The sequence below is a fragment of the Trichoplusia ni genome, unplaced genomic scaffold (assembly GCF_003590095.1).
Source record: "Trichoplusia ni isolate ovarian cell line Hi5 unplaced genomic scaffold, tn1 tig00003333, whole genome shotgun sequence".
Classification (NCBI taxonomy): domain Eukaryota; kingdom Metazoa; phylum Arthropoda; class Insecta; order Lepidoptera; family Noctuidae; genus Trichoplusia; species Trichoplusia ni.
The window spans coordinates 1-25259 of NW_020800376.1; the positions used below are offsets into that span (position 1 = coordinate 1).

Sequence of the window (25259 nt, forward strand, 5' to 3'; positions counted from 1 at the left end):
TAATAAAATTATAATTACGATAACTCATATTGTCACTGTCTATTCTTAATAATGCGTGTTTTTTTCCAGTCAAACGTGTTATTAATAAAAATACAGCAGATCCGTGAGCTCAAGATTATGGACTCTGGTTGGTTCCACATGAAAAAGGAGAGGCCAAATCCCAGCAGTGGGAGGACTAGGGCTGTGGATAGTGATGATGGTGAACTCCAAACTATCGGTCTTAAGACTGCTAAATCAACTCTAGCGTTGTGACAACCAGAAGCCTATCCATTTAAACTTAATAGACGCTAAATAACTAAAAATATACACAAATATTTTATGAAGTATATGGAAAAAGTGTCTAATAATTTGATTTGACTAATGAGTATCATTATGTATCCATGTATAACGCATTTCCTTCCAAATGTGTAATTAAATATCGATATAGCAACATGCTGGAATTGTAGGTACTTAAGTGTGTCTTGATATTTAGATTATATCATTAGATTCATTAGGCATAGTTACTTAATCAAGAATAAATGTCAATTAACATAACAAAGCTACGGAAAAATATTTTTGTACTAACTTATAATCTATTACTAATTAAAGTACTATAATGTTATTATTTTAATACCTACTTTTGATTAATTTCGTTAATTTTACAATAATTTATAAAGCATTATTAACATTAATTAATTCTTAGTGCCCCAATCTTCGAGAAAGCCAATTGTTGAAACAACTCTACATAATCATTGTCATTTCTGTTATTAACCTGCTTGTATAAAAACATGGATGATTTCCATATAATTTTTTCATATGAATTAGATGTAATAAAAATAAATAAAATATAGCTCACCCTCCGCACAAAACGGCAAATAACACAGTATATTTAAAGAACTCCATTTTCCAATAAATCACTAATTATAATACGAATAAATTAAAAATATCACTTTGTCGACACTGCGAGAAAAATAATTTAATACATTTCTTATTACAATAAGTTAGCGTAAATAAATAAATTAATCGTTGTGGTAACGTTTAATGCGCGCCAAAAACGAACGCGCACTGAATGCGCCGGCGCGTTTTGTAGCGCTACGAGACCAACCTCCACTCTACTGCAGTGGCTGTGATAAAATATCTTGTGGTGACGTCACACCACAGGACCTCGTAGACCAACCGAACCTGTCCGTAACTAGTCTGATTTTCGTTTATTTTCTTTGGCGAGAGAAAACATGTGTCTCTATATTCATATATGTGGTCTATATTATGATGCCCTTGAACGAATGACCGTATTTAGATGCGGTTTATGTTGGGCAGCTGAACAGCCGATTGAGACGAGTTCTGAGATTATTTATAAACAACCTACAATACATAAGCTATGTGTAAAATTTCTTCAACTATATTTCTTGTAAAAAGTTTTGTTTTGATTTCCTTACACCTTGAAGACTGTATAAACGTCACGTGACCGTTATAAGGTTAAAGTCATATTCCTCAATGAACCCACTATTAAACTTCCTCTCACTCACGATGCGTATAAATGCGTCATAGGAAAACGCAAAACTCTACAAAAGTCGAGCATTTTATAAGAATACTTTTACCATTTTTTCTACTATTTAAAGAGAAAGTAGATTCCTGTCACGAACTTATTATGTTCTTTTTCTTTAAATACTAAATAGAAGCCGAATGAAAGGTGGAAAAAAAACTAGTACATCGATCTCTACATTCAGGGCTCTCAATAACGATGTAAATAAAAAACTTACAGTTAAAGAGTAAATTAAAATTTGCATAGAAATAAAATACTAAGCATAATTTATTGCACAATAAAAAAAAAAATAAAAAAATAAAATGCGGACAACATCACATATGTACATTGTTCTGATCCCAAAGTAAGTTGCTAAAGCACTTGTGTTATGGAATTCAGATACAACAAAGGTACCACAAGCACCCAGACCGAGAGAATGTAGAAATGTGAATTTTTACATTGACCCGACCGGGGTTCGAACCCGGACCTCAGAGCTAGCGACACCTTGAAATCGGTGCGTATACCACTCGACCACGGAGGTCGTCACAAATGCATTAAATATTCATCCAAAAGATTGCAAGGTCCGGTTTTCCAAGAATGTAACATCCCTTTATTCAACCAGGTTATTTTGTATTAAAGGCTTTAACCGGTTTAGTGAGGGGAAACCCCGTGACCTTCCCAGGTGGAACAAAATCCATAACCACTCCAGTATCCTAACAAAACAAGTAATCATCGTATGCGAGAACAATTATACAACATGCACAAATAAATGACCGAAGCGGTTCTATAGAAATAAAGCCATTATATTAGTATATTATAAGTAGATAATGCATGACAAAGCAATCACTAAACTGCATTAAATTAAGTTTATAAATTTTTGTCCTTTGAAAAACCCATTTATTGAAACATAGGTAAAAAATCTTGCTAAATTATCGACTTTTTCCTTATTAAATCTGTCCTCGAATATTGCAAACATATCGTGTTAAATTTATTTATTTAAAGTTTAAGCGAAGTTAAAGCACCACTCAAATCTGTACTTTAAATGCATTTGTTTGAATATCCGTAGCTGGATGCTGAATCAAATTAAGTCCATTGCTTTTTGCCCTCTTTTCCAGTTACTTCAATATTTTGACGAAACTCGACTGTCGATCTCTTTCCGAAAAGTCCAAGAAGTCTCAATATTTCATGGAGTGTCCACGTTACCAATGTAATAATTATTAGTTATATCCGTGATTCATATCTAGAATAATACTGCACTCTCCGAAAAATAAGTAAAAGAAAAGCTTTGTAATTATAGCTATTTATCATGTTTTTTACTACAAAACCATTTCAAGAGCATTACTTAAATAAATCATAAAGTGGCGTCTCATCTATCAAATGACGTTGGCTTTTACAACAAACAGAACATCAAACAAGTTCCCCGAATGAAATTCTTCCAAATAAACACTAAATAACTGCATTAATTTTCTAAGTAATTTTGCATTATATAGGGAATTACCTAATCAGGTAAACACCAAGAACGAAACTAAGCATTAACTAAATCATATTTGATTTTCCTTATTTTCACCGCTAAGTATTGCAGAGTATTAGTTGCAATGGATTTCCTCAATTTATTACAACTTGAATTTTCTGTTTTTCCTCAAGTTAATTCATCTAGTAATGCAATTTGGGCATACTACACATTCGGCACAGATTCAGCGTTATTGAAAAGCCCGATTGAAATCTATTTCGCCTTTATTATTTAAAATTACTAAACAAAATTGCTTAGTCTGACGAAAGGAAATCATTGCATATTAACAGTCGGTATGGATTTTTCATCTGGAATTACATCATCCAAACAGATTGATTACAATAAGGGTTAAATATAAATGTTGGAGTCCTTTATTAACAAAGTACTGTATAAAGGTAACCTTAAGAAGCAAAATGATGCAACATTCTGTCGGTGTAGTGCAGCATCACGCGATGCAGACAATTAGGACAGACTACCTTTCTTGGAATTAATTTAATGTAGGATATAACTATTCTGTGAACAGATATGCAGTTAAAACGACTTTAGAATGTAACTTTTAATGTGGACCTATTACCGTGGCGGGTTTTACGTACAAACTCTCTGTTGAGAAGACGCGGTACTGGGAAGTATGGAAGTGTTTGGGTACACCCCCGTGCTTCGAAAGGTACTCAAAGCTGTCGTTATCATCACTAACTACTATGTTTTATTCCGAATCTGAATTCTGGGTTAGATTAAATTTATACTATTTATTGCGCACCACACGCAGTATTCTTAACGTTTTTTTACCCGGGGAAAACCTCATGAACTTTCTCCTCCCTGAAGAGGTATGTTTGTAGGACTGTTATCAACTAAAATTGATTAATCCTTCTAGACTTTCCTGACCCGACAAATCATTCCCGTCGAATTGGGATATATTAGTAGAGTCGATTTTTGTCCAGTTTAAATTTGAATGTTAGGAGTACTGCTTTCTTCTGAAAATTATTAATGCTTAGCTGACTTCTCAAAGAAGGGGGATTTTTACGAGCTGAGTTGAACTTAATGACAAATGTCGGCAAGTTGCTTTGGAAAAATGTTTTATCAACTCTATTCTAAATCCCTAGGAATTGGGGAATTAATGGAACGCTATAAATTTCGAAAACAGTTTTGACTTAATAGTCAAATACTACCCTTCTTTCTAATCAAAAATATTTTTTTATTAAATTTGACGTCAACTAATGATTCTTACTTAAAAAGAAAAACAATTTTAGAGAGTTCATATCCCAAGGCCTCTCGAGGCCTCTCATTGTCAGCGTCAAACGGGTGGCGGTCTGCATAAATTATATTTCCCACATTAATTATGTCAGTAAGGCATTGAAATCTCACGAAGGTAGTACGAAGATTAAACTCGCTACTGGGACCTTGGCGAACGCGTCATATACAATTTATATATTAATTTATTTTAAAATTATTATTTGACCTATTGCCTATGTTGTTAGCACTCACAATAACCGATAATAATTCATAAAAATGTGTATTGTAAACAACTATATAATAAAATACAATCAATTAAAACAATACCAGCGTGTTTACTAAATAACTTTGTAAATACCGACGTCGAGACTAGTCGACCTTAATACAAATGCCTTCTAGATTAGGTTTTTACGCATTTTAATTTATTATATCAATAATTATTTCCTTTAACGCAAATCACATCCTTCCTATCTTGACCTACGTATGTCATATCTGATCTTTGACAACAATCAAAGGTTCTAAACGAAGTACTTCCTATAAGCCCTGTCCTTTTTTCACCTTCAATAGGGCCATGGGCTTTACAGAATGTCGAAGTCATGACGAAATTACTAATACGATAAATACACACATACCTACCTACCTACTAAGTATTCAATCAAAACTCTGGATGCCAAAAAAAACAAATAAGCGAAAATTCAAACAACATTATTTCTAAGTCGAATGTATTTAAAGACGTGTAGCATGCTCATTATTAAGTATTTGTTTTTTTATGATTTTTAAATGTGACCTTTACCCGTGCGTCAATAACGAGGATATCACGACATCTACATTTCTAGAGGTCTTTGATTTGATTTTTTTTAATTTATTTTGCTATTAAACTTAATAAACTTGGGACCAAAACAAACCATTTACATACAGTAAGTACCTAGTAATGTAGTTGAAGCAAATATTAACCATAAAATAACATAACAATTGAAAATAACAATCATATATATTTTGTTGTTGGTCTATTTTTATTGCAGTAGTTTACAACCGGATTAAAATGATTGTTGTCACGATTATTGTTTAACCAAACAAAGTTAACATACATTAACATAACAGAAGCGATTTATACCTACGCTTAATCCGGATCAATCATTGGTTTTATACGAACGAATAATTTATTAGTAATAAAAAGAGGATTCAACAAAATAAGAAGAAATAAATTAACTTAATATACTCATTAATGTGAATTGTCGGTCTTTAAATAGATTTAGGATCAAATGGAGTAACAAAAAAGTATAAATACTGGCTATAAGCGCCTTAACGAAACTAGTTATATTTGGGGCATTTTGAAAAAGAAAACGATGTTTAATTAAAGTCCACTTTGTCAAGATTAGAAAAAAGAACACGACGAAAAGAAACCCATAGATTTTTATGTAATTTTTATTGAACCTATGAAACAGTTATATTTTAATTATGTTATAAGCTTGCTATTTGATTGCTATTTATCTGACTTTACCTTTAAGTTTTACATGGCGGACTGCATTTGATTGTATTGATAAACACGATTGATTAATCACAAAGTGTTCTAGTCTAGGAGTTGCAGTAGGTTAATTATTTTTTATTGTTGTTGTTAAGCAATATTTTAATAATGGCTAAAATATCTGTAAGTATACAAAAAATGTAGTCTTTACTCATTAATATTCAATGCAATATTCATTCCAACATGCTACTCGACCAGATTTTTTTCAAGAGATTCTGATTTATTTATGTCAGTATTGTAGCTGTCGGAAAGATATATAGCATATATATAGCGTAAGTATGTAGCCTATCTTCTTCAATACCAGAGACGTAGGTAGGTAGGAATGTTCAGTTGTCCTAAAAATGAGTCTTTCGTATCTTTAAGTTTAAAACGACATGATGATTAAGCGACCTGGGCAACCGCTATCTTTTATATTAAAGCAATACTTTTGCGTATATAGGTATTTAGCAATACAATAAGCAATCGTATATAATTAGCTATGTTAAAAACACACCAACACAATAAAATACATTACATTAGCAGGCTACAATTAGCTCACTGCAAAACGCTAGCTACATAATTATCAGCAGGTATCATTTAAAAATAAAAGAGGACCAATGCTTGTGATTGATATCCAGTGTTATGTTCTATCAATTTTACGCTGCATTTTTTAATGTCTTAGTAGATAAAAAGACAAGGTGCTGTCTGATTTAATATAGAATATAATTATATCTTATTCAATATTAGAACTATTGGCCTTATAAGGAATAGAACCCATAAGCCCTATTAAATAATAGGTACATGCAAGCAGGATGCTACAAGTCAAGGAAAAATATAGGCACCTATGTTATTCTTATTCAATCAGTTGCCAGTCGCAACAAAGTTGTATTGCTAATATAAGATTTTTTGCACTGCGTTATCATCAATAAATGATTTCATAATAGACCATTTTCAATCATCAAACGCGATTTCCTAGAACAACAGGACAGCTTTTGAATAGAGAAAAACCTTCATTTTGCAACGATAACGCATAAATACTCCAAAAACGTCAAAACGTCTCATACGTAGGTGTAATTGGATTTTAAAGCAAATACACGTATAGATGTACTATAACTATAAATCATCATTCTATCCTCTGCCACCCATTCCCTAGATGAACATTGTGAAAATCAACTAAAAACATAAGGCATAATAAAACTTGTTTCAATGATAAATAACGCTTACGTAGCCTAAAACAATCTCAGTGAAAGAAGAATTATTTTTAATTGACAGCAACATAATAATTGTTGAACATAATTAATAACTTGATTTTGTGAAATACAGATAGTATATATTATGTTAAGGATTCTTGATATTTAGTAATTTTTTTATCGATTTAAGCTCCTGCCATAGACTCTCAACACAACAACACTAGACCCGTTGACACTTTTTGACATTTGAACGAATGACTGACATTAGTGACAGTCGCTATTTCGAAATCTCATTCACGGTTGTCTGTACCGTTTTGTTCCTGAAGAAATGTATTGACTATTTTCCGAAACGTAAAATTATTACGATTGAATACGTTTATAGATTGAAATAGAAGTTGTCATTCCTATTTAGAGATCTGATAGCTTTTAATTTAATGTTTCGTGTTTATTAAGCAGGTGTATTTGTGATGTGACGACGTTATTTTTAAAGCACTGAAATAATGAATTTGTTTCTGAGTTCCGTGTCATTTATTTTGTATTTGGTGGCAGTATGTCAAGCTTCAGGAACAGATATTGCGCTGGACGCAAAAGCAACACTTCTACATCGGATAGACAGCTTAAATCTGCTAATTTATACCTGTCTTTTAACTCTGACTGTGTTAACTATATGGGTATTTAAACATCGCCGTGTGAGCTGGCTCCATGAAACAGGACTCGCTGTTATATATGGTAAATATTGTATTCAAAGCGTAATTACTTTAAAATGACTGTTTGGTCATGTGATCATCTAACAATTGATGTTCAAGACCTTGACGGAAATTTTCTACCTATGCACGCACTATACAGCCGTTACTAAAAAACTGTGTTAGGTTCTGTATTTGTTATCTGTAAACAAAACCAATCAAGATAACCTGTTGACCCTGGTGTTATAATTAAAGTCACAGTACATTAGTCATTAAAATTTCCCAATATTATGACAATAAGTATGCCTTTGAAAATCGGATGTCAAAAATTAACACAAAATATGAAAACTTGTTTAGAAAAGCCTTGTTTTGAAAACAAAATATTTCAAATCATAACAATATAACATTTCAAACAAGGAGTGTGAAGTTTACTGGTTTGCAGTTTCTAGTTTTGTTTACATAACATTTTAATTGTGCATTCATCCATTGAAAAGTCAGTTATGTAGATGTATTTGCTGTGGCCTCTAGTTATTCTTCCTATATAAAAAAGAACATACAACTCCTTGCATACAATAAAAAAAAACATACAAGAAGGAGGTTGTATGTGAACTGTTTCAATTTAAAAATACAACTAGTTTTTTTTTCTACCAGGTTTAATAGTAGGGGCAATAATTCGCTATGCGGGCAGTACAAACCAAGTTACGTACATCAATGTGCATCCAGCACCAGAGACAAAGTACAACCTGTCTGTTCCACCAGACATGTTACGTCTGCACTTCCCGGACAAGATGCAGGTGTCATCTGGAGGTAAGTTATTTCATAATAATTTTAATACTGTAACGTTTTTTAGAACAGAAAATTCAAAGCGTTTATTGTCAGCTTTAACTACTTGCTAGAACCAGGGGAAAGGGTCCCAAATTCTTTAGAATTTTAGTGTATAACATTCTTCAATATCTTTTCAAAAGCAAAACTGAATCTGGAGTTTAATGGGATGAATATTTATGTATCTATTTGGTGCCCGATATTAAATAAAACAACTGCTGTTTCTTGACACTAGACCAGACAAAATTTGCTTAGTGAAAACTATGGATTACATACTTGTGTAATAAACAACATCAGATATCTTATCACTAACATTCTTTAATTACCAAAATATAAAGAGCTTATTAACAAAAATATCATTATTATCCATTATAAAACATTGATTCATTCAAAATTATTCACTTATCTTATAAGGAATATCAAGAATACAGTCTGCTTCATTGAATATTTTTTATTTGTTTTTTTTTATGAGATACAAACAAGTTATTGGACCATCCAGTATGGCCTTGTTTTTTTTTTAATGAATTCTATTTATAACTAGACCGTCAGAATGTTATTTAATTTATTAGGAACTGAATTTTATAATATGCAAACAAATTTCAGGAAATGGTTCATAGTTAATTTTCGTGGGAATGATCAATATGTTCAGTACATTATAATCATTGGACCTATGGTGAAAGGTTTAAAATCATAATTTTGGGATATCATAGCAAATTTATAAAGTACATTTGCTAGACAAGAAACTAATTAAAGAATTATGATTTTCTTTCTGAGTAGAATACTTTTACATCTAATAAGAAATCTCATAAGAATATCATACATCTATGAAATAAAAAAAATCATGTTTATTTCCAATCTAGGTATGAAGAAATTTATTTTCTTTACAGATGCTCCAGTGCCTAACAAGACTTATGCCTATAGCTTTAGAGGTGAAATAGTGAATGTGGAACAAAATGAGATAGATCTGAAAGCTACATTTGATCCTGAGATATTTTTCAATATAATTTTACCACCTATTATATTCCATGCTGGATATTGCCTGAAAAGGGTAAGTCCGTCAGAAATATAATTTATTTGCAAATAGAATATTTGTTTTCTCTTTTTCATTAAAAAAACGACTCCTGCATTGAGGAACTTGTGTCGCGGGGTTTTCACAATCAATCAAGTTACATGCCCAAAGACGCCCAGTCTCACGACAAGCATTCATGAATCGATGTGGGAATCGAACCCTCGAAGGGTCGCGCTCAGTGGGGTTTGGCGTAGTGACCTCAACCACCATAATAATAAATGAGAAATTCATATTGAATTTTAATAAAACCTCCTTGCCTAAAAAAAAATCACCAAACCATCACAAAATTAAAATTCATATTTTCACAAATTAAAAGTCACTAAAATAATTATACTTTGCTATTTTTTTAATGACACACTTATATTACATGAATACTATTTTGAACTGTACCTACACTGTCATTGTTCATGGTCATGAATTTATATGACATTATAAAAATGGAATGAGCTAATTATTTTTTTGCAGAAATATTTCTTCCGCAACCTTGGCCGCCATATTAACATTTGCGATGGTCGGCACAGCGCTATCTGCGCTGGTGATCGGAGCCCTTATGTACGGCTGTGTGCAACTGATGCCGGAGTCCCTAGCCACAAGTTTCACCTTCCTAGATACCCTGTACTTTGGTGCTCTCATCTCGCCGACCCGATCCCCTGACAGTACTCGCCATCTTCTCACAATTAAAGGGTAAAATGCATTTATTTTAAGATAAATAATGATCCAATTATATGTCTCGTTCGCGCAGCCTAGTAAACATTCTGTAGTATCAAGTTTCTATGTAATGCAATATGTAGGTGTGTTGCAATAATGCAATGAAAATATTTGAATCCAACAACTGTTATTAGGTAACGTTTGAACGCGTGCACATTGATTTTAATGCCGCGAATTTTGCATGGTTGTACGATAGGGATGATGACTGGGTATAAAAAGAAAAAATCTCTTTAGCCCCTCAGTTAGATAATTGAAAAGTATGAGACACGTATTTTTCCTTTTTCAGAAAAACTAGATTAGACAAATATTAACTGCTTTAAAGTTTAGGAGAGGAGGCTTGTGACGTAACGATAGAGTAAAATTTAAACTCAATCGTGACGTCACGCGTAAGTTTCATTCACAAATTCAAATTGTCAATCATCCCTATTGTTTTCAAGTCCCGCAAATCGGTTTTTACTAATTATTTCCTTAAGTACGTTCGTGTCTTGTTGATTAGATTGTTTTGAAGTAAGATAACTCAGGACATGTTTTGTTTTTAGTAGTTTATCGGTTTAATAACCGTCGTATGTCGAACTATTTCCGATAATTTATCTACCTCGATAATATTAATTGTGCACCTAATGGATACACACTCTTATCCACGTGCGTTTGCTTTATCAGTTACGACTCTTACTCATATTTTCACGTGATACACTACACACTTTGCATTTAACACTATCTATTGTATTATTTGTATTTTATGACAAAGCTATTTAAATTATTCTTCGCCATCGAAATGGAAAATTTCACAAACTACTTCAATTTGTATTTTTTTATATGATTGCTAACTTCGGACTAGAAGAACCGATTCTGTTGATTCTTATAACCTGCTATTAGTGCTATAGCTTTCATTTGGGGGTTGTATGTTATTAAATCTAATTTTAAAGAGATACCTATTTTGGTGCATGCAACACGTCACGCAGTGGTTAGGTAGTAATTAATTAATAAATCCTCCAATCCGAAACACACGAACAAGTGATAGATTAGATCACAAACTTATGCTGTCACATGTGATTTTTTTATATTCACCAATATACTTTACTATAGACCGCCACGAAGGAAATAAACCCATAATTTATATAAAAAAAAAAACATATCATTTGACTGGTAATTCCATAGAGCGGTCATTAAATCCTTGTTAAAACTATCAGATCTGCTGATTCACGTATGTATTTAGCAATGTGTCGTATTGTCACGCGATCAGAAATATGTCAATATTGTTACAGGTGGGATGTGAATTTGTATGCAATGATATTCGGCGAAAGTGTCCTCAATGATGCGGTGGCTTTAGTTACTTAGCGGGTAACTATTTTGCCATTCTCATTATCACTTAATTTAACCCAATACTATGCAATAGGAAAACTGTCGTTAGATGATGACAAATCAGTATTTAAAGAATAAAGCCGAATAATATCACCCTGTAGATATATCAACAGTCATTGTCCTTGAAAGACAACTCCTATCTACAGGTTGATGTTATTAAATATTAATAAAATAATCATCATTTTCATAACTCCTCGAATTACTTTAAAAGTTTGAACCTCAAAGTAATAACAGTTTTATTTGTTTAAGTAATTAGCATACTTATCGAGCGACCGTCAAATTATGTAGCAGATGTTTATGTAAAGCGAGACGGCATTTAACCTCCTTCGTTTTACTTCAGTAGATATCAATACCATGCCGTTGTATAACCAGTGTAGCTTTAGCTGTCTACATCTTTGAATGAGCAAAGCATTTTTCTTGTCCAATAACATATGTTTTTCTTCTCACACTCATCGTTTTTAGTTTTACATAATTATGTGATATTTATTCTTTTGTTGAATTCCAGAGCCATTCAAAACTACGAGCTGAGATACTCGAATGATGGCGGGTTTGAGATCACCGCGTTCCTCGGAGCGATTGGAGATTTTATTGGGATCTTCAGTTTGTCACTGCTCGTTGGTGCTCTAATTGGATGTTTAACGGCTTTGATATCCTTTTTAATAACAAACATAACTCGTAGGTTTGGTAAACTATTTTAGTACATATACAGCATTTTTTTGTTTAGTTTAGTTTTATAAGAAAGAGATTTTTTGCTAAAGAAAACAAAAACAAACAATTATAAATGGGACCTGAAATCGCCTGAAATTTTATCCATAGTATTTCTGCGCAGTAATGCTACCGTATCCAACAACACACACAGTGTTTAGAATGCAAAACTATCGTCAAGCATGCACTTGTACTTGGCGCATTAGTATCGATGAATTCTATCTATTCTAAAAGCATAACATTTACCTGTAGATACGTTTCGTAATTTTCCTCGTGTCCTTACCTAACCCATCTCAAAATGACGTCACAGCCATATAACGTAATTATCATGTCATTCAAGTCGTAAATATCTATTAAGGTAAAGGTCACGCTTCTAATGTTAGTGGTTATTGGACGACATACCGGCCAACAGACTTCGGTACTTTATACCTTGTTAAATTAAGAACTTGTATTTCTTTCGGTTTTTGTATTTATGGGTTTCAATACTCCGATTATGACCAGCAGATAGCGCTCCTAAATCGAGTGTTTTTTTTTTATTCATGACTTCAACACTAGAATTCGATAAATGCTTTCTACCTCAATATATAAAAGCCCAAAGCGGGGACAATTATCGGGTCGATATTATACAAGCGTATCACACATTTATCATTTACAAGTTAAATATTATACTTAACGATCCACGTGGTAGTAGAATGTGACAGTTGTCTTGTTGAATGTTTATGTCAATAGCCATTATTGTTGGAATGGAAATTAATTGTTTCAAATATTTGAAACATCGGGGAAATATTAGTTACGTTATACTGTGCATATATTTTCAATTTTTCATATGCACATAAACTGGTTTAGTATTTTTAGGAACAGTTTCCGTATATCTAAAACCTTTTTATGACAGCAATTTCCTTTTCGTAACCGGTTCTGTATATCCTATGTTAAAGACACCGAATATAAACCGGAAAAGACCTCTTTGAGTGACAGAGATTTGAATATTACGATTATTTTTTTAACTTTATCACAATAATTGAATGACGAATGTTTTCAATAATTCCTTAACCTATATACACATGACGAAGTTCACTCACGTTCGAGAGTGGCCGCTCCTCGAGTCAGCGCTCTTCGTGCTGACTTCGTACGCTGCCTTCCTTATTGCTGAAGTCTGCGAGCTAACAGGTAATGTACCTTTCATTATTTATTACTTCGAGTGCCCTGCAGTGCTACTCGATTTCAAAAAGTAGACTGTGTGAACTCAACTATTGATAGTGTATACTGTCCGGCACACCATCTCCAACTGTCCTTGGTTGAAGATAGTCTTTATTCCCGGACCATTATGTTTACCATAATGGTTAACGGTACGTAAAATTGTTATTTTGCTTTCAATGTTAGGAAAATATTAAAACAGTACTGACTTATTGCCAAGGAAACTAGTTCACTAGATTGACCCATGTAATAAAGATAATCGTTTAATTATATAATAAACGGGGTATGAAAAAACGGACCAAAAAAAATACTACTCTGCCTCATCGCTTCGCTAGACAAGATTACAGTTAGAGACATTTTATATTTAGGACATCCTGTGGGTCTATTCAATAATAATAGCGATGTCATTATAGACACATTTCCTTTCAATGGTTTACTTTACTAAAGCGGTCTACGGTCATTGACATTGCGAGTACTCCAGTGGTTTATAAACCTAGAAAGCCTACTATGCTATATTTAGCTTTATATAGGGTAATAGAAAGTATTATTAACTTTTTGAACTTGTGACCATATTGTACAAACCTCAATTGTTATTTTTCTTAATTATTGGTATATTAAGTTTGAATAATTAAAGAAAAAACATTTATATAAAACAAAACGATCAATCGACTTCATATAAAAAACAAATGAGCTGAACTAGAAGAAATTTATTTGACATTTGTTAAATGTCATCAAATTTGCTAGATTTCAAGTTAATGAAAAAATAATCAACAGAATCGCATCCCTTTCTGAATTCTGTTGAAAATTGATCAGTCTTTCATGCCCTCCATCAGACTTCATACTTCATAGTTGGGTAAGGAAAAAATCTATTAAAATATGTTATTAATAACTTAATTCTGCTTTCCCCAGGTGTGGTAGCGGTATTATTCTGCGGTATATGCCAGGCGCACTACACTTACAACAATCTCTCGTCGGACTCCCGGAACCGCACGAAGCAACTCTTCGAACTGCTCAACTTCCTGGCTGAGAACTTCATCTTTACGTACATCGGCGTGTCAATGTTCACCTTCCCTAAGCATCACTTTGACCCGTGGTTTATCATAGCTGGTTTTGTATCCTTTTTTAATTGTCGTTGGTTTAGGAACTATTTATTCGTAGCTCATTAAATATTTTTTATTAACTTACTGGTTACGCTTGTAAAAAATACAACCCGTAGAGCCCATTTGGGTTGAAGTCCGCCGGGGCAGCGGGTTATCTGTTAGGGTTACCGTGGCCCCGGTAGACGAAGGGCGTAGGAGGACATGGGCAGGTTTTGTCAGTAGAAGTCTGACACTCCCTTCCGCTCAACCTAAAGTGGAAGGAGTCCGTTAACGAAGTATCGGAAAAAGAATAACTATATTTTAGAACATTTTAGTTCCTGCAAAAATAGTGGCTTCCAGTTTAAACATTATTCGCCTAATTACCTTATCGCCCTAGTAAAATCTGTACCATGTGAAATAATAGTCGTTGCCTAAATAAATCCGCTCAATTTAAAAACGTTCAGTTAGATATGATTGTGGTCGACGGCAAACGATGTTGAGCAGTTGATCTATTATTATCCTTTTATAGCAACACTGTAAGTGGGCCATAAAAACTATTTGCTGTCAGTTTTAATATTGAGCTCATTCGATGGTTTATTGCATACATCAGTGTATATAAGTAGACATGTCGTAAAGAACGCACAGTAAATGCATTAAAATCAGTTTTGTAACACCACGTTTAGATTGAAACCAAAACTATTTTGTAATAAAAAAGGAACAAAAGCGAAGAAAAAGTCAAATTGAACTCTTAACAGAAAGAAATAAAGTTTATATTTCTAAAAACAATACCTTAGTACGTGTATTTCAAAATGAAATATTCTTCTTTGCATAATATTCCTTAGCTATAAACAGGTAACATCAACACTCGGTCGCGCCCGTCAACATCTACCCGCTCTCGTTCCTCCTCAACCTAGGACGCAACCCACCGATACCCATGAACTTCCAACACATGCTATTCTTCTCAGGTAATCTTAAACATAATAATTTTTTCCTTTAAGATAACTTGCATAGATATGTTGCGTACTTGCTTCTAAATATGTCTGCATGGTGAAACTAGGTTAAGGATTCGAAAGATCATTTCACTTAAATGATTTTTAAATAGGCGACTTCTCTATTCATTAACAATAATGAACTAATATTGTCTACTAATATGTTGCCTTAATATGGCTAACGTTGAGCAAGCTTCCTATTTTGTCTTAATTTTAGAAAACAATGGCCTAGTTTGTTTTACATATTCAATGACATTTTATTCTATCTAAACCAGGCTAAAGTTGAGTAAACTTTTCCACAGCACCTACCTTCTTATGTTTCCATAAATATAATTTTCGTATAATATCATCATAATTGTAACAAACCCTTTCGTTCGTTTGTCCAGGTCTGCGTGGAGCGATGTCATTTGCTCTAGCCATCCGCAACACGGTATCGGAAGCGCGGCAAGCTATGCTGACGACCACATCTCTGATAGTCATAGCGACCGTCGTGCTGCAGGGAGGCGCCGCTACACACGCGCTTGCATATCTACGTATACCTACTGGGTATGTGTTATTACAACATGTATTTTTCTTTGCAACACGTCTAAGGCTATATATGACGTCTTCCTTAAGACAACAATCCATCGGCTGCTGGACATGGGCTTCGTCCGAGCCAGCTACCTTTTAGGTCGTTAGTTGTGACGCCAGAAACAGAAATACATCAACTGTTAAAAAATCAATGGTTTATAATATGGTAACAGGACGGATAGACAGCATTGCCGCTGAAAGTAGGGTTCTGTTTTTACCCTGCGGGTACAGAATCCTGAAAAGCAGCTACTCTATGCTGCTACCGTCTAAATACAAAACTAATAAGTTGCATTAAATTTACAGGGAAGGAGGAAACGATGAGAGCGATGCGCTTCCCTACAGAGATGTCAGAAGTGTACGTTACTTATCCATTTGTAAATACTTACTGTAAGATTCACTTTGGGTTGCATAACAATTACCAATTGGAACACTTAGTATTGTAGAGCTACACCTTTTTCTACTAGAAGTAGATACGATCATTCACTTTCTCTCAATTCAATCAATGACGCTTACATTTACATTCATTTGTTTTTGTTATTCGAAATTGAAAGTTTTTTTTAATATTATTATGCAGCAAGCAAAGGGAATAAACAGTTTTTTTTAATTATATGTAGTTGAAGGAGTATCTACGTCTCAGCTTATTGTTATTTTCTATTAACCTTAAGTGTTGCCTTCCTTCGTATCTTCTTTATTTTCGTTGCTGCTTTCAGTGTGCCTAATTTTTTCACTGTCTTTAATGATCTTTTACGATTTTTTTCTATTGTTTCTTATAACTTACCTGCCTAAACACTTTGTTGATACATAGATTAAGTAATTTTGATTCTATAAAAGAATAATTCAGTGAAATTAAAATATCCCTGTTCCAATTCATGATTAATAAAGAATTTACGACGTTTTCATGCTATTATACAAAATATTACTTAGCAAATATTTTAAATCATAAAGCAGCCTATAATATAGTTTATCACGTATAAGCACAAATAACGCTAAAAAGTGAACTTTATTGCTAGTAATATTTTGTATGAAAGAGTTCATACATACCGAAACGTCATTAAACCTGCACTGTAGGCAGTCGGGCACGCACGTAATATTGGTTTGTACATAAGGCACGTTGGAAGCGTGTGGTACAGCAAGCATGTGATTAATAAGACATTATTGTGGCAGCTCTACCAGGCCACGGACGTTGCTGGATCGGTACGTATACATAGCGCTATGTTTGCACATTAATGGAGCTTTGGATGTCATACATCGCGCTTTCTATCGCCTCGTGCCTGGTTTCTTAATCTTATGTCGCGACCTGCCTGTTTCAGCAAAATTTTTACTTCTTCATATTTAATCGGATTTGTTCGATTTTTCTATGGCATGTTCTGCGACAGCCAGGTGTAGAAACTGTGTTTTAAATGTAAACCTTCTTCAAAGTTATACTTGCTAGCAGAACACTTCTTACCCATACCATCTTTAGCTGTTTATTCGGTTAGCAATTTGTTTCTTGAAGAAGGTTTATCTTCGATGGTCTCACATATTCATTCGATATTACATGGATTTTTAAGTTTATTTATGTGTCTATAGGTCATAAAATTGATGGTCTTACTGTATAATTACAAATATTACTTCACATACTTTCAAAACATGTGTAAAATTCTATAGAGCTCTGTTATTCTATCAGTACTATTGTAATTTTACAGTGTTACCATACTTCGTCATGAATTTCCCTTAAGCAAAGGCTCTATTGTTCTGGCCTTGCGTTTCATTAACAAGTTGTTTTGTTGTTCAGCCCGCTGACATAGGTTTCGGCCTCCGTAACATGGACTCATCGCAACCGGCCAGTTGCGACAGGGCAACAGTAAGACTAATAAATACATGCACGCATTACGAACTGCACGAGTCTTACTTATATTATACTAACCAATTGACGGGTTTAACACACATTGTTTGTCATCACACACATTTATTACTAACACATATTTAACCAATAACACAATTAAACCTTATGCAAATATTTATGTAGGGGGGTTTCGTAACTGGCAATGAGTTAAAATAAAGTACAATCGATCTTTCAAATAACTTTTCTTCATACACTTTTTCAATAGAATATTGGCACTAATGTGGAAAGTAAAAATACAAAGAGTATGAAATAAATGTAGTCTTGTGTGCATGATAATTACTTTTACTTTATGGCTTTGTTTGGTTTTCTTTTAATATATAGAGAGGCCGCATGGTAGTTAAGTGGGCTAATGGCGCGAAGGAAGTGATTATGCCTTGGGGACTAAACGGTATCGAAGTATGTAAACTATTTTAACTATATTATTATTTAAGTATGTAGAATTTAATGATTTACCACTCACATGCATGAAATACATGAGCATCGTGCAAATAACATCCATGCATGTTATTGGTCAATGTAAATATACTCTAATACTAAATACTAATCTTTTCTAGGATAAAGGGGAACTGCGTTTTGGTCATAATACTGATTTTTTTTAACAATAACTTGTTAGTGCAGTAGTATCTCATTTATCCAAGATTTGATGATGTAATGTGTAATAATAAGACTATACACACTTTTGTTTGCAAAATAACACAAAATCTATCTTTTATTTTTGTTTGAGTTTTTTGATACCGGAGATTTATGTTATTTTTTGTCACACAATGTTTAATGTTTGAGTGTATTTTCTTTATGTATTATATTTACAAAATATTTTGATAGTGTTTAAAAATAAGTAAGTATTTATTTATTTTTTGTTGAATAAATTAGCTTTCAAATATTTATTTCACCTATAAAACCCAATCTCAGAAATATAATTTAGACATTTGCGTAGGCTTGAAACTACAAATAAGTATACAGTCCCATTTACTGTGGTTCATCCCACGAATAGTCTATTCTTAAACCATTTTATTTTTGAAGAAATCTGATGTTTTTTTTTGTTATAATATAAATGCAACACACAAATTATCCCTCAATTGTGTAACATACTTAATTAACTTCAGGAAGAGTAATTGATTTATCTATTGACATCAGGATACGCCCCGCGACCGCGGCGACGGTGTCAGCGGCCAGAAGGCTCGTCTAGCGCGGCTGTGGGGAGCGGTTGACTCCAAACTTCTGAAACCGCTACTCACGCACGCGCGCCCACCCCTCACTGAGACACTACCAGCGTTCCTGAGGCCCTTAGCAAGAGTGCTCACAACTACACATCAGTATACCCAAGGGGTAAGTAAGATATGACTTTTTGTTTTCTATGTAGTAAATAGGCTTTGTGTAATTTTTAAGCATAAGAACATATGTGGGTATTTCACTTAAAAGAACGAATAAGTTCATTAGATTGGTTTTCAAAGGCTTTGTGTAATTTTTAAGCATAAGAACATATGTGGGTATTTCACTTAAAAGAACGAATAAGTTCATTAGATTGGTTTTCAAAAAATATCGGATACTTTTTTCCTATTATCGCGTAAACGAAAAATTAAGGTGATACAGTAAGTTGAATTCTCATGTAACGTCACTTATAAGTACACTTTTTACCTTACAGGTGACCTTTTTAACCCACTCTTCCATGCCTTACGTTTCACTTTTTTTTTACGTTTTATCTTCGTTTTACAGTCAAATGTCCTGTTAAAACTTTTAACACATACACATAGGATATTTTTTTTTAGGGTGTCAACCGTTTAAACTCTTAATTCCGCAGGCATATTAAACCATTCAGCACTAATAGATAATTGATTTCTACCTAACGTATTTTATGCTCCTACAGGATAACAGTTTGCGCAGGACCGACTCAGATTCAGATCTGTGCATTGACGATCAACATGCAGTTCCTACGAGCATTGACCCGCAGGTAATGTCGCATACTGATTACATCAAAATCTGAGTGCCAGTCACGTTGTTTGCGGCTCCTACAGTGTACCTACTTAGCTAAATATGCGGATAATGACGACAGCAACAGAATGTTCCTTGTTTTGTATTATTAACTTGTATAATTCTTATATTTTTTACAAAGGTTGTTATTGATATGAATTATAATTTAACTATTTTTATTTGGTTGTTCCTATTAATATTAAGTATATACAAAATATATTATCTACATTTAGTTTATGTACTTTTACATTATTTGTTTATCATATATTTCCTTTTGTTTTGGTTGCAGCTATCGATTAACGTTCGGAATGGATATGGGCATGTTTGAGCTTTGTAGCGTTAGTGATCCACGGCTGTGATATGAAATTTGCTCTAATAGCATAAAGAAAAATTTATAATTAATAGGAAATTCCTTTTTAATTATTGCACGCAGCAATTATGGCCAGGACTGGTGGACACGAGGATTTCTGTCGAAGGTATTACTGGGAGTAACATCTAAATGATATTTGTATGTGACAACATTTGATGTACCAAATTTGAAAAGGAAATGTGCCACAATTTTGTATAATAAGGCGTACGTCTTCGTCTGTGGAAAACAACATTTTAAGTGTTCATTTATTTTATCATTCATATAAAGAAGATTCTTGTGTAATCCATATAACAAACAAGATTGTAGACGTAATTCAATGTTATGAACAGTTAAAACGTTGTTACTAATGTTGTTATTACCAGTGTGTGCTTAAGTCATAATGTTAATGCAAATTTCTTATCTGAATTTAAATTAATATTTTAATGTGATATGATTAAAGAATGTAAGATCTGATCATAATGACAGTAATTACGAATCCATAGCTGCAATGCAAATAATTTTAAGGGTGTAGAATGTACGGGAGTCGTATACAAAGCACTCCCGATTTAGGTAACGCAATTTTTAATTTACACATTTGTAGCAAGATTTTTCATTAATTCCTTACATCTTCTGCCAGCGAATGGAAAACCTCCATTTTAGTATTTGTTGGGAGAAAATCTATCTCTCTTTGACTATTTATGTACCTTGATACCATCGTGCTGGCTAGAAAGCAAAAGTATTTTGTTTAACAGTATCTGGGACAAGTAAAAGCAGTAAAACCCGATAAATCCTATATCGAATTACTGAGTGAAAGTTTTCTCTTATAATTAAAAACTAGTACCTCCCATATTTGAGATTCTGCTACACCTAACTTCGCTTGCGCTTCAGCAATATGAATTGGCACTTCTATGAGCTCACCTCCACAATCTAGTCTCTTGTCTTGTACCTACTTTTGAGTATTATTTCATGGTCCATTAAACACATAATCGATTTATTTTATCGATTTGTTATTATCAATCGGGCAGTTATATGTTAAGTTGCTGGTAAAGGGTTATAGTTTGGTAAATTGCTTGTTTTTGTTTGACTTGTTTTAGTTATTGACAAAGTGAAATTATTACTTGTAAAATGGTTTTAAAAACCTTATTTTTATATTAAATCCTTGATTACAATGAAGAGGTACAACTTAATTTCCAATGTTCGTGTTTCCTTGCATTTCGTCTTTCAACTATAGAACCTGTGTATATAACCTTATTATAATAATAGTTCTCTTATTAGCCTGATGACATGAAAATAAATAGACATTACGAATTAAAATTAATTTGATCTCATTGTCAAGATAATATTTTGAAGAATTTCATAAGTATTTTTCAAAAGTTTACACTTAATGTTAATATATCTTCATTAGTTGTTTTGTGAAAAATAAATATGCTTGGTTTAAAAAACTTAGCAAATTGAATTCTTTATGTGTAATAAAATCAGAATTTGATATTGGATTTTCATTTTGTTATTTCCCCTTGAACAAAAATGTCAGTTTTGCACATAATAAGGACATGGTCAGTATTTAGTATTTTAGTAGTTTTGGGGTCAAAATTACTGAGACAGGTTCAATACAACAATAGAACTTCAATGAAATACATATCTCTTATAACATAAAATGGAATTTCATGATTATGCTTAATTTATTGTCAATATTAAGATTACAAAGTAAGAAAAATATATATATTAATTATGTATTTCAAGAACGAGTTTCTTCTCCCATTTGTTTCTTAAGAGTTCTTCTTATTTCTTCTGTGATTTGAAATTTTGGGCCATGTCCAGGAACAATCCAATCTGCTGTATCTGCTACTTTAGACCTGTTCTTCATTTGTTGTACTGGATCCTCACTACCAGCTTCTAACCATAAGCTTGGATTATCTATATCTTCAAATCTTTCAAAGAGGTCTCCTGAAAATATCAAGTAGTATTTAACATGTAAAAAACGTTTTTTTTTTCTTTTAATTGGTAAAGCAGCCAGTACAAACCTGCAATAGCTACAGTTACATCATCTGTAGTTTTAACTATAACAGTGACATCAGAAAGTGTGTGCCCAGGTGTAGGTATCACTTTTATATTGTCATCAATTTTATATTCCTCTCCTGAAATATGAAATTTTAATATTAGGTAAGTACTAAAATGCTACACAGTATGAAACAAATAATATTTCATGAAGAAAAATTGAGGAAGTGAAGAAACTGTTACTAAGAGTCCAGCTCTTACAGGAATGTTTTTTTTAACTGTAGGTACAGTTTCTAGCTAAGCTTTGCCCACCTTTGTCAAATGGATGTGTGTAATATTCATCTTGAAAAGAGACACTGAAGCCAACTATGTGTTTTGCCTTCAAGAACAGATTATTATTCCCTATATGATCTGAGTGACCATGAGTGGAAATAACGTAATTTATGTTTTCCGGTCTAATATTATGCGCTTCCAAAGCTGCAAAGTAAGTAATAACAAAATTAAAATAAACTTCAAGCTGTACAAAAAATAAGATATACAGTAAAAAAGTAAGTACCGCTAATAATTTTCTGTGAATCCCAGGCTGTCATGGTATCTACAATAACGTTATGATCTCCTTTGATTAATGTACAGCTGCAGTTCGCAGACATCTGATCTTTACCGGTCATTACCGAATAACCATCATATAGAACTTTTACTTCGCACATATTGACCGTTAATTTTTCCAGAACTTTGTTTCAGCAGTTTAAGCCTGAAAAACTTTTGACTTTATTCACAATTCAATAATTTCATGAACATAAGCATATACTTGTTTACATTCTAAGAGTACCTAAACAAGTTCGAATGTCATTATGACCAAACAAGAAGAATTCTATATGTAAGTGACTGGGAATCAAACTGGGAAGAGATTAGCAGATATAATTTCAGTGTAAGAATGTGTCAGAAAAGGACAAATAATTTCATCCTTACAACGGTTGCGCATTACAGAAATACCCCTGAAACCTCAAGATGACGTTGACATTTTCGTCTCGTAACGTCAGCTGCTCCGACAAAATGTAAACAACCGGCAGATATTGGATTTTTTAGACTCGTCGAATTTGGTTAGTATCTTATTTATTTTAAGATAAATATGAAGAAAACTCTAATATAACTTGTTCCTTTACCAAACAATACTCAATATGTTTAAAAGCGTAGACTTCAACATTATTTCTAAACTATAAGCTCATCTATGATCTATCCCTGTCTCCCTCCTCAGCTGTCTTTGCCGGTTATTTTTAGGTTAAATTCTAAAATAAATTGAAGAAAGCTGCTGTGGTACATACTTTTCTATGTAGGTTATTTTAAAATTTTATCGTGCGCCAAACATTTCGTTATTCATGAAAATTGCGCATTTGGATAATTATTAAACCCGTGTCGCCTAATTATATGCAGTTTCTTTGTATGCTCATTGTTTACTCAGGGTTATGAAACAATAGAGTGGATCTCTGTCGCCTCGGGAGCGCCAGTCTTTGTGAACCATGTCAGGCGATGTGCAGCCAAGAAAACGTAAAGATAAGAAAAAGAAAAAAGGTAAGGAATAAGAGTAAAATTGTTGGACATGATGTGAATACAAATGAGGCTTTATATCATGATTAAATTGTGTTATAGATGATTTAGGTGTAGAAGAACCTCGTGGGACGGAGGCGGCGCTCGGCGAAGGCGATGTCTTCATGCACTCTTACCACGACCATGGCACCGGAGGACACTGGTGTGCCAAGATCATATTCTTCTCATTACTGGCTGTGCTCATAACTCTTATAGGACTGATCATATTGGAAAATAGAGGTCTTACTGAATGTAAGTAACAGACAATTTTATTTTGTTCTTTTGAATTAAAATTCATTCTATTTATTTTTATTTATTTAAAGGAATTGCATGTGAACTATTGACCTCGAATCCAATAATTATATTATAAATCCATTTATACTAATGAACTCCATCCATATGCATATTTTTTTGACCTAACCAGGTTAATTTATAGTTTGTGATATTTTCCAGTGGAAGCAAATTCTGTGGAATCTCGGTACTCTGGTGTTCTTGAAGGTTGGTTAGAGGATGCACCTGATGATGATCATCATGACGAACATACACTGGAACTGAAACACCATGTAAGTACAAACTTAATGTATATTCATAAGACAAAAGATATAATAGTGCTCAACAAAGTGCCAGAAAGAATCAGTGCTGTATTATCCATAAGGCACTTAGGCCAGTGCCTAGGGGCCCACTATGACCAGGGACCCACCACTATGACTAGGGACCCAGCACTCCCGATGAAATAAAAAAAAATATGAATCCTTGCTAGATGCCCACATTATTGACACTACAAGAGTGACAGTGCCTGTCTTAATAACTGTGCCAAAAGAAGGCATCTAAAATAAAGTTCACTGAATGAAAATAACTTGAACCCCCACTCCTTTGTTACATCGAGGCCTAGGGGCCCCTGGGCCCCTAGATCCGGCCCTGGAAAGAATAAAGTATTTGATTATTAAGTAAATAAATAACGTTTATTGCTTGGTAATTTTGTGGGAAACATAATTTAATACTTTCCATTCATTTTTGTATGCAAAAAAGATCTACAATCAATGTATTTGTGACATGGTAGATTATTTTCCTCAAACTAAGTATTATGGAATGGAATAAATTATAAAACAGTAATTTTCATACATAAAAAAATGCTATTTATAAGAACTTGTGACTTAGGATCTTGAGCAAGATCATAGCCCAGAAGATGACCATGATGATGAAGATGAAGAGCATGGGATGTTGATGATCATGACGATGATGATGATCACGATTTAGAAGACCATGATGATGAGGATGACGACCAGGAAGGCGACGATGACGGTCATGATGACGAAACAGATGAAGGTGATGATCATGATGACGAAGATGAAGATGTCGAAA

At 33.3% G+C, this 25259-nt stretch overlaps 2 protein-coding genes and 1 pseudogene across 3 annotated transcripts; 2 read left to right on the forward strand and 1 right to left on the reverse strand.

Moving 5' to 3' along the window:
* Positions 1-7192: 7192 nt before the first annotated feature.
* LOC113507852 lies at positions 7193-21512 on the forward strand (annotated as a pseudogene).
* A 446-nt stretch (positions 21513-21958) lies between these two features.
* Positions 21959-23453, reverse strand: LOC113507851 (metallo-beta-lactamase domain-containing protein 1-like). Of its 2 annotated transcripts, XM_026890774.1 has the most exons (5): positions 23143-23453; positions 22870-23064; positions 22626-22790; positions 22340-22453; positions 21959-22262 (listed from the first exon to the last, which is right to left on the reverse strand). In XM_026890774.1, exons 2-5 carry the CDS (start codon positions 23018-23020, stop codon positions 22054-22056), a joined length of 639 nt encoding a protein of 212 aa, XP_026746575.1. In that variant the 5' UTR covers positions 23021-23064; positions 23143-23453; the 3' UTR covers positions 21959-22053. The 2 variants fall into 2 exon arrangements, with proteins under 2 accessions (XP_026746575.1, XP_026746576.1); XM_026890775.1 differs by having other exon boundaries at positions 22870-23453.
* A 103-nt stretch (positions 23454-23556) lies between these two features.
* LOC113507853 lies at positions 23557-25154 on the forward strand. Its single transcript, XM_026890776.1, has 5 exons — positions 23557-23643; positions 23773-23882; positions 23961-24149; positions 24351-24460; positions 25056-25154. The coding sequence occupies exons 2-5, from the start codon at positions 23831-23833 to the stop codon at positions 25152-25154; spliced, it is 450 nt and encodes a 149-aa protein (XP_026746577.1). The 5' UTR covers positions 23557-23643; positions 23773-23830.
* Positions 25155-25259: the final 105 nt, after the last annotated feature.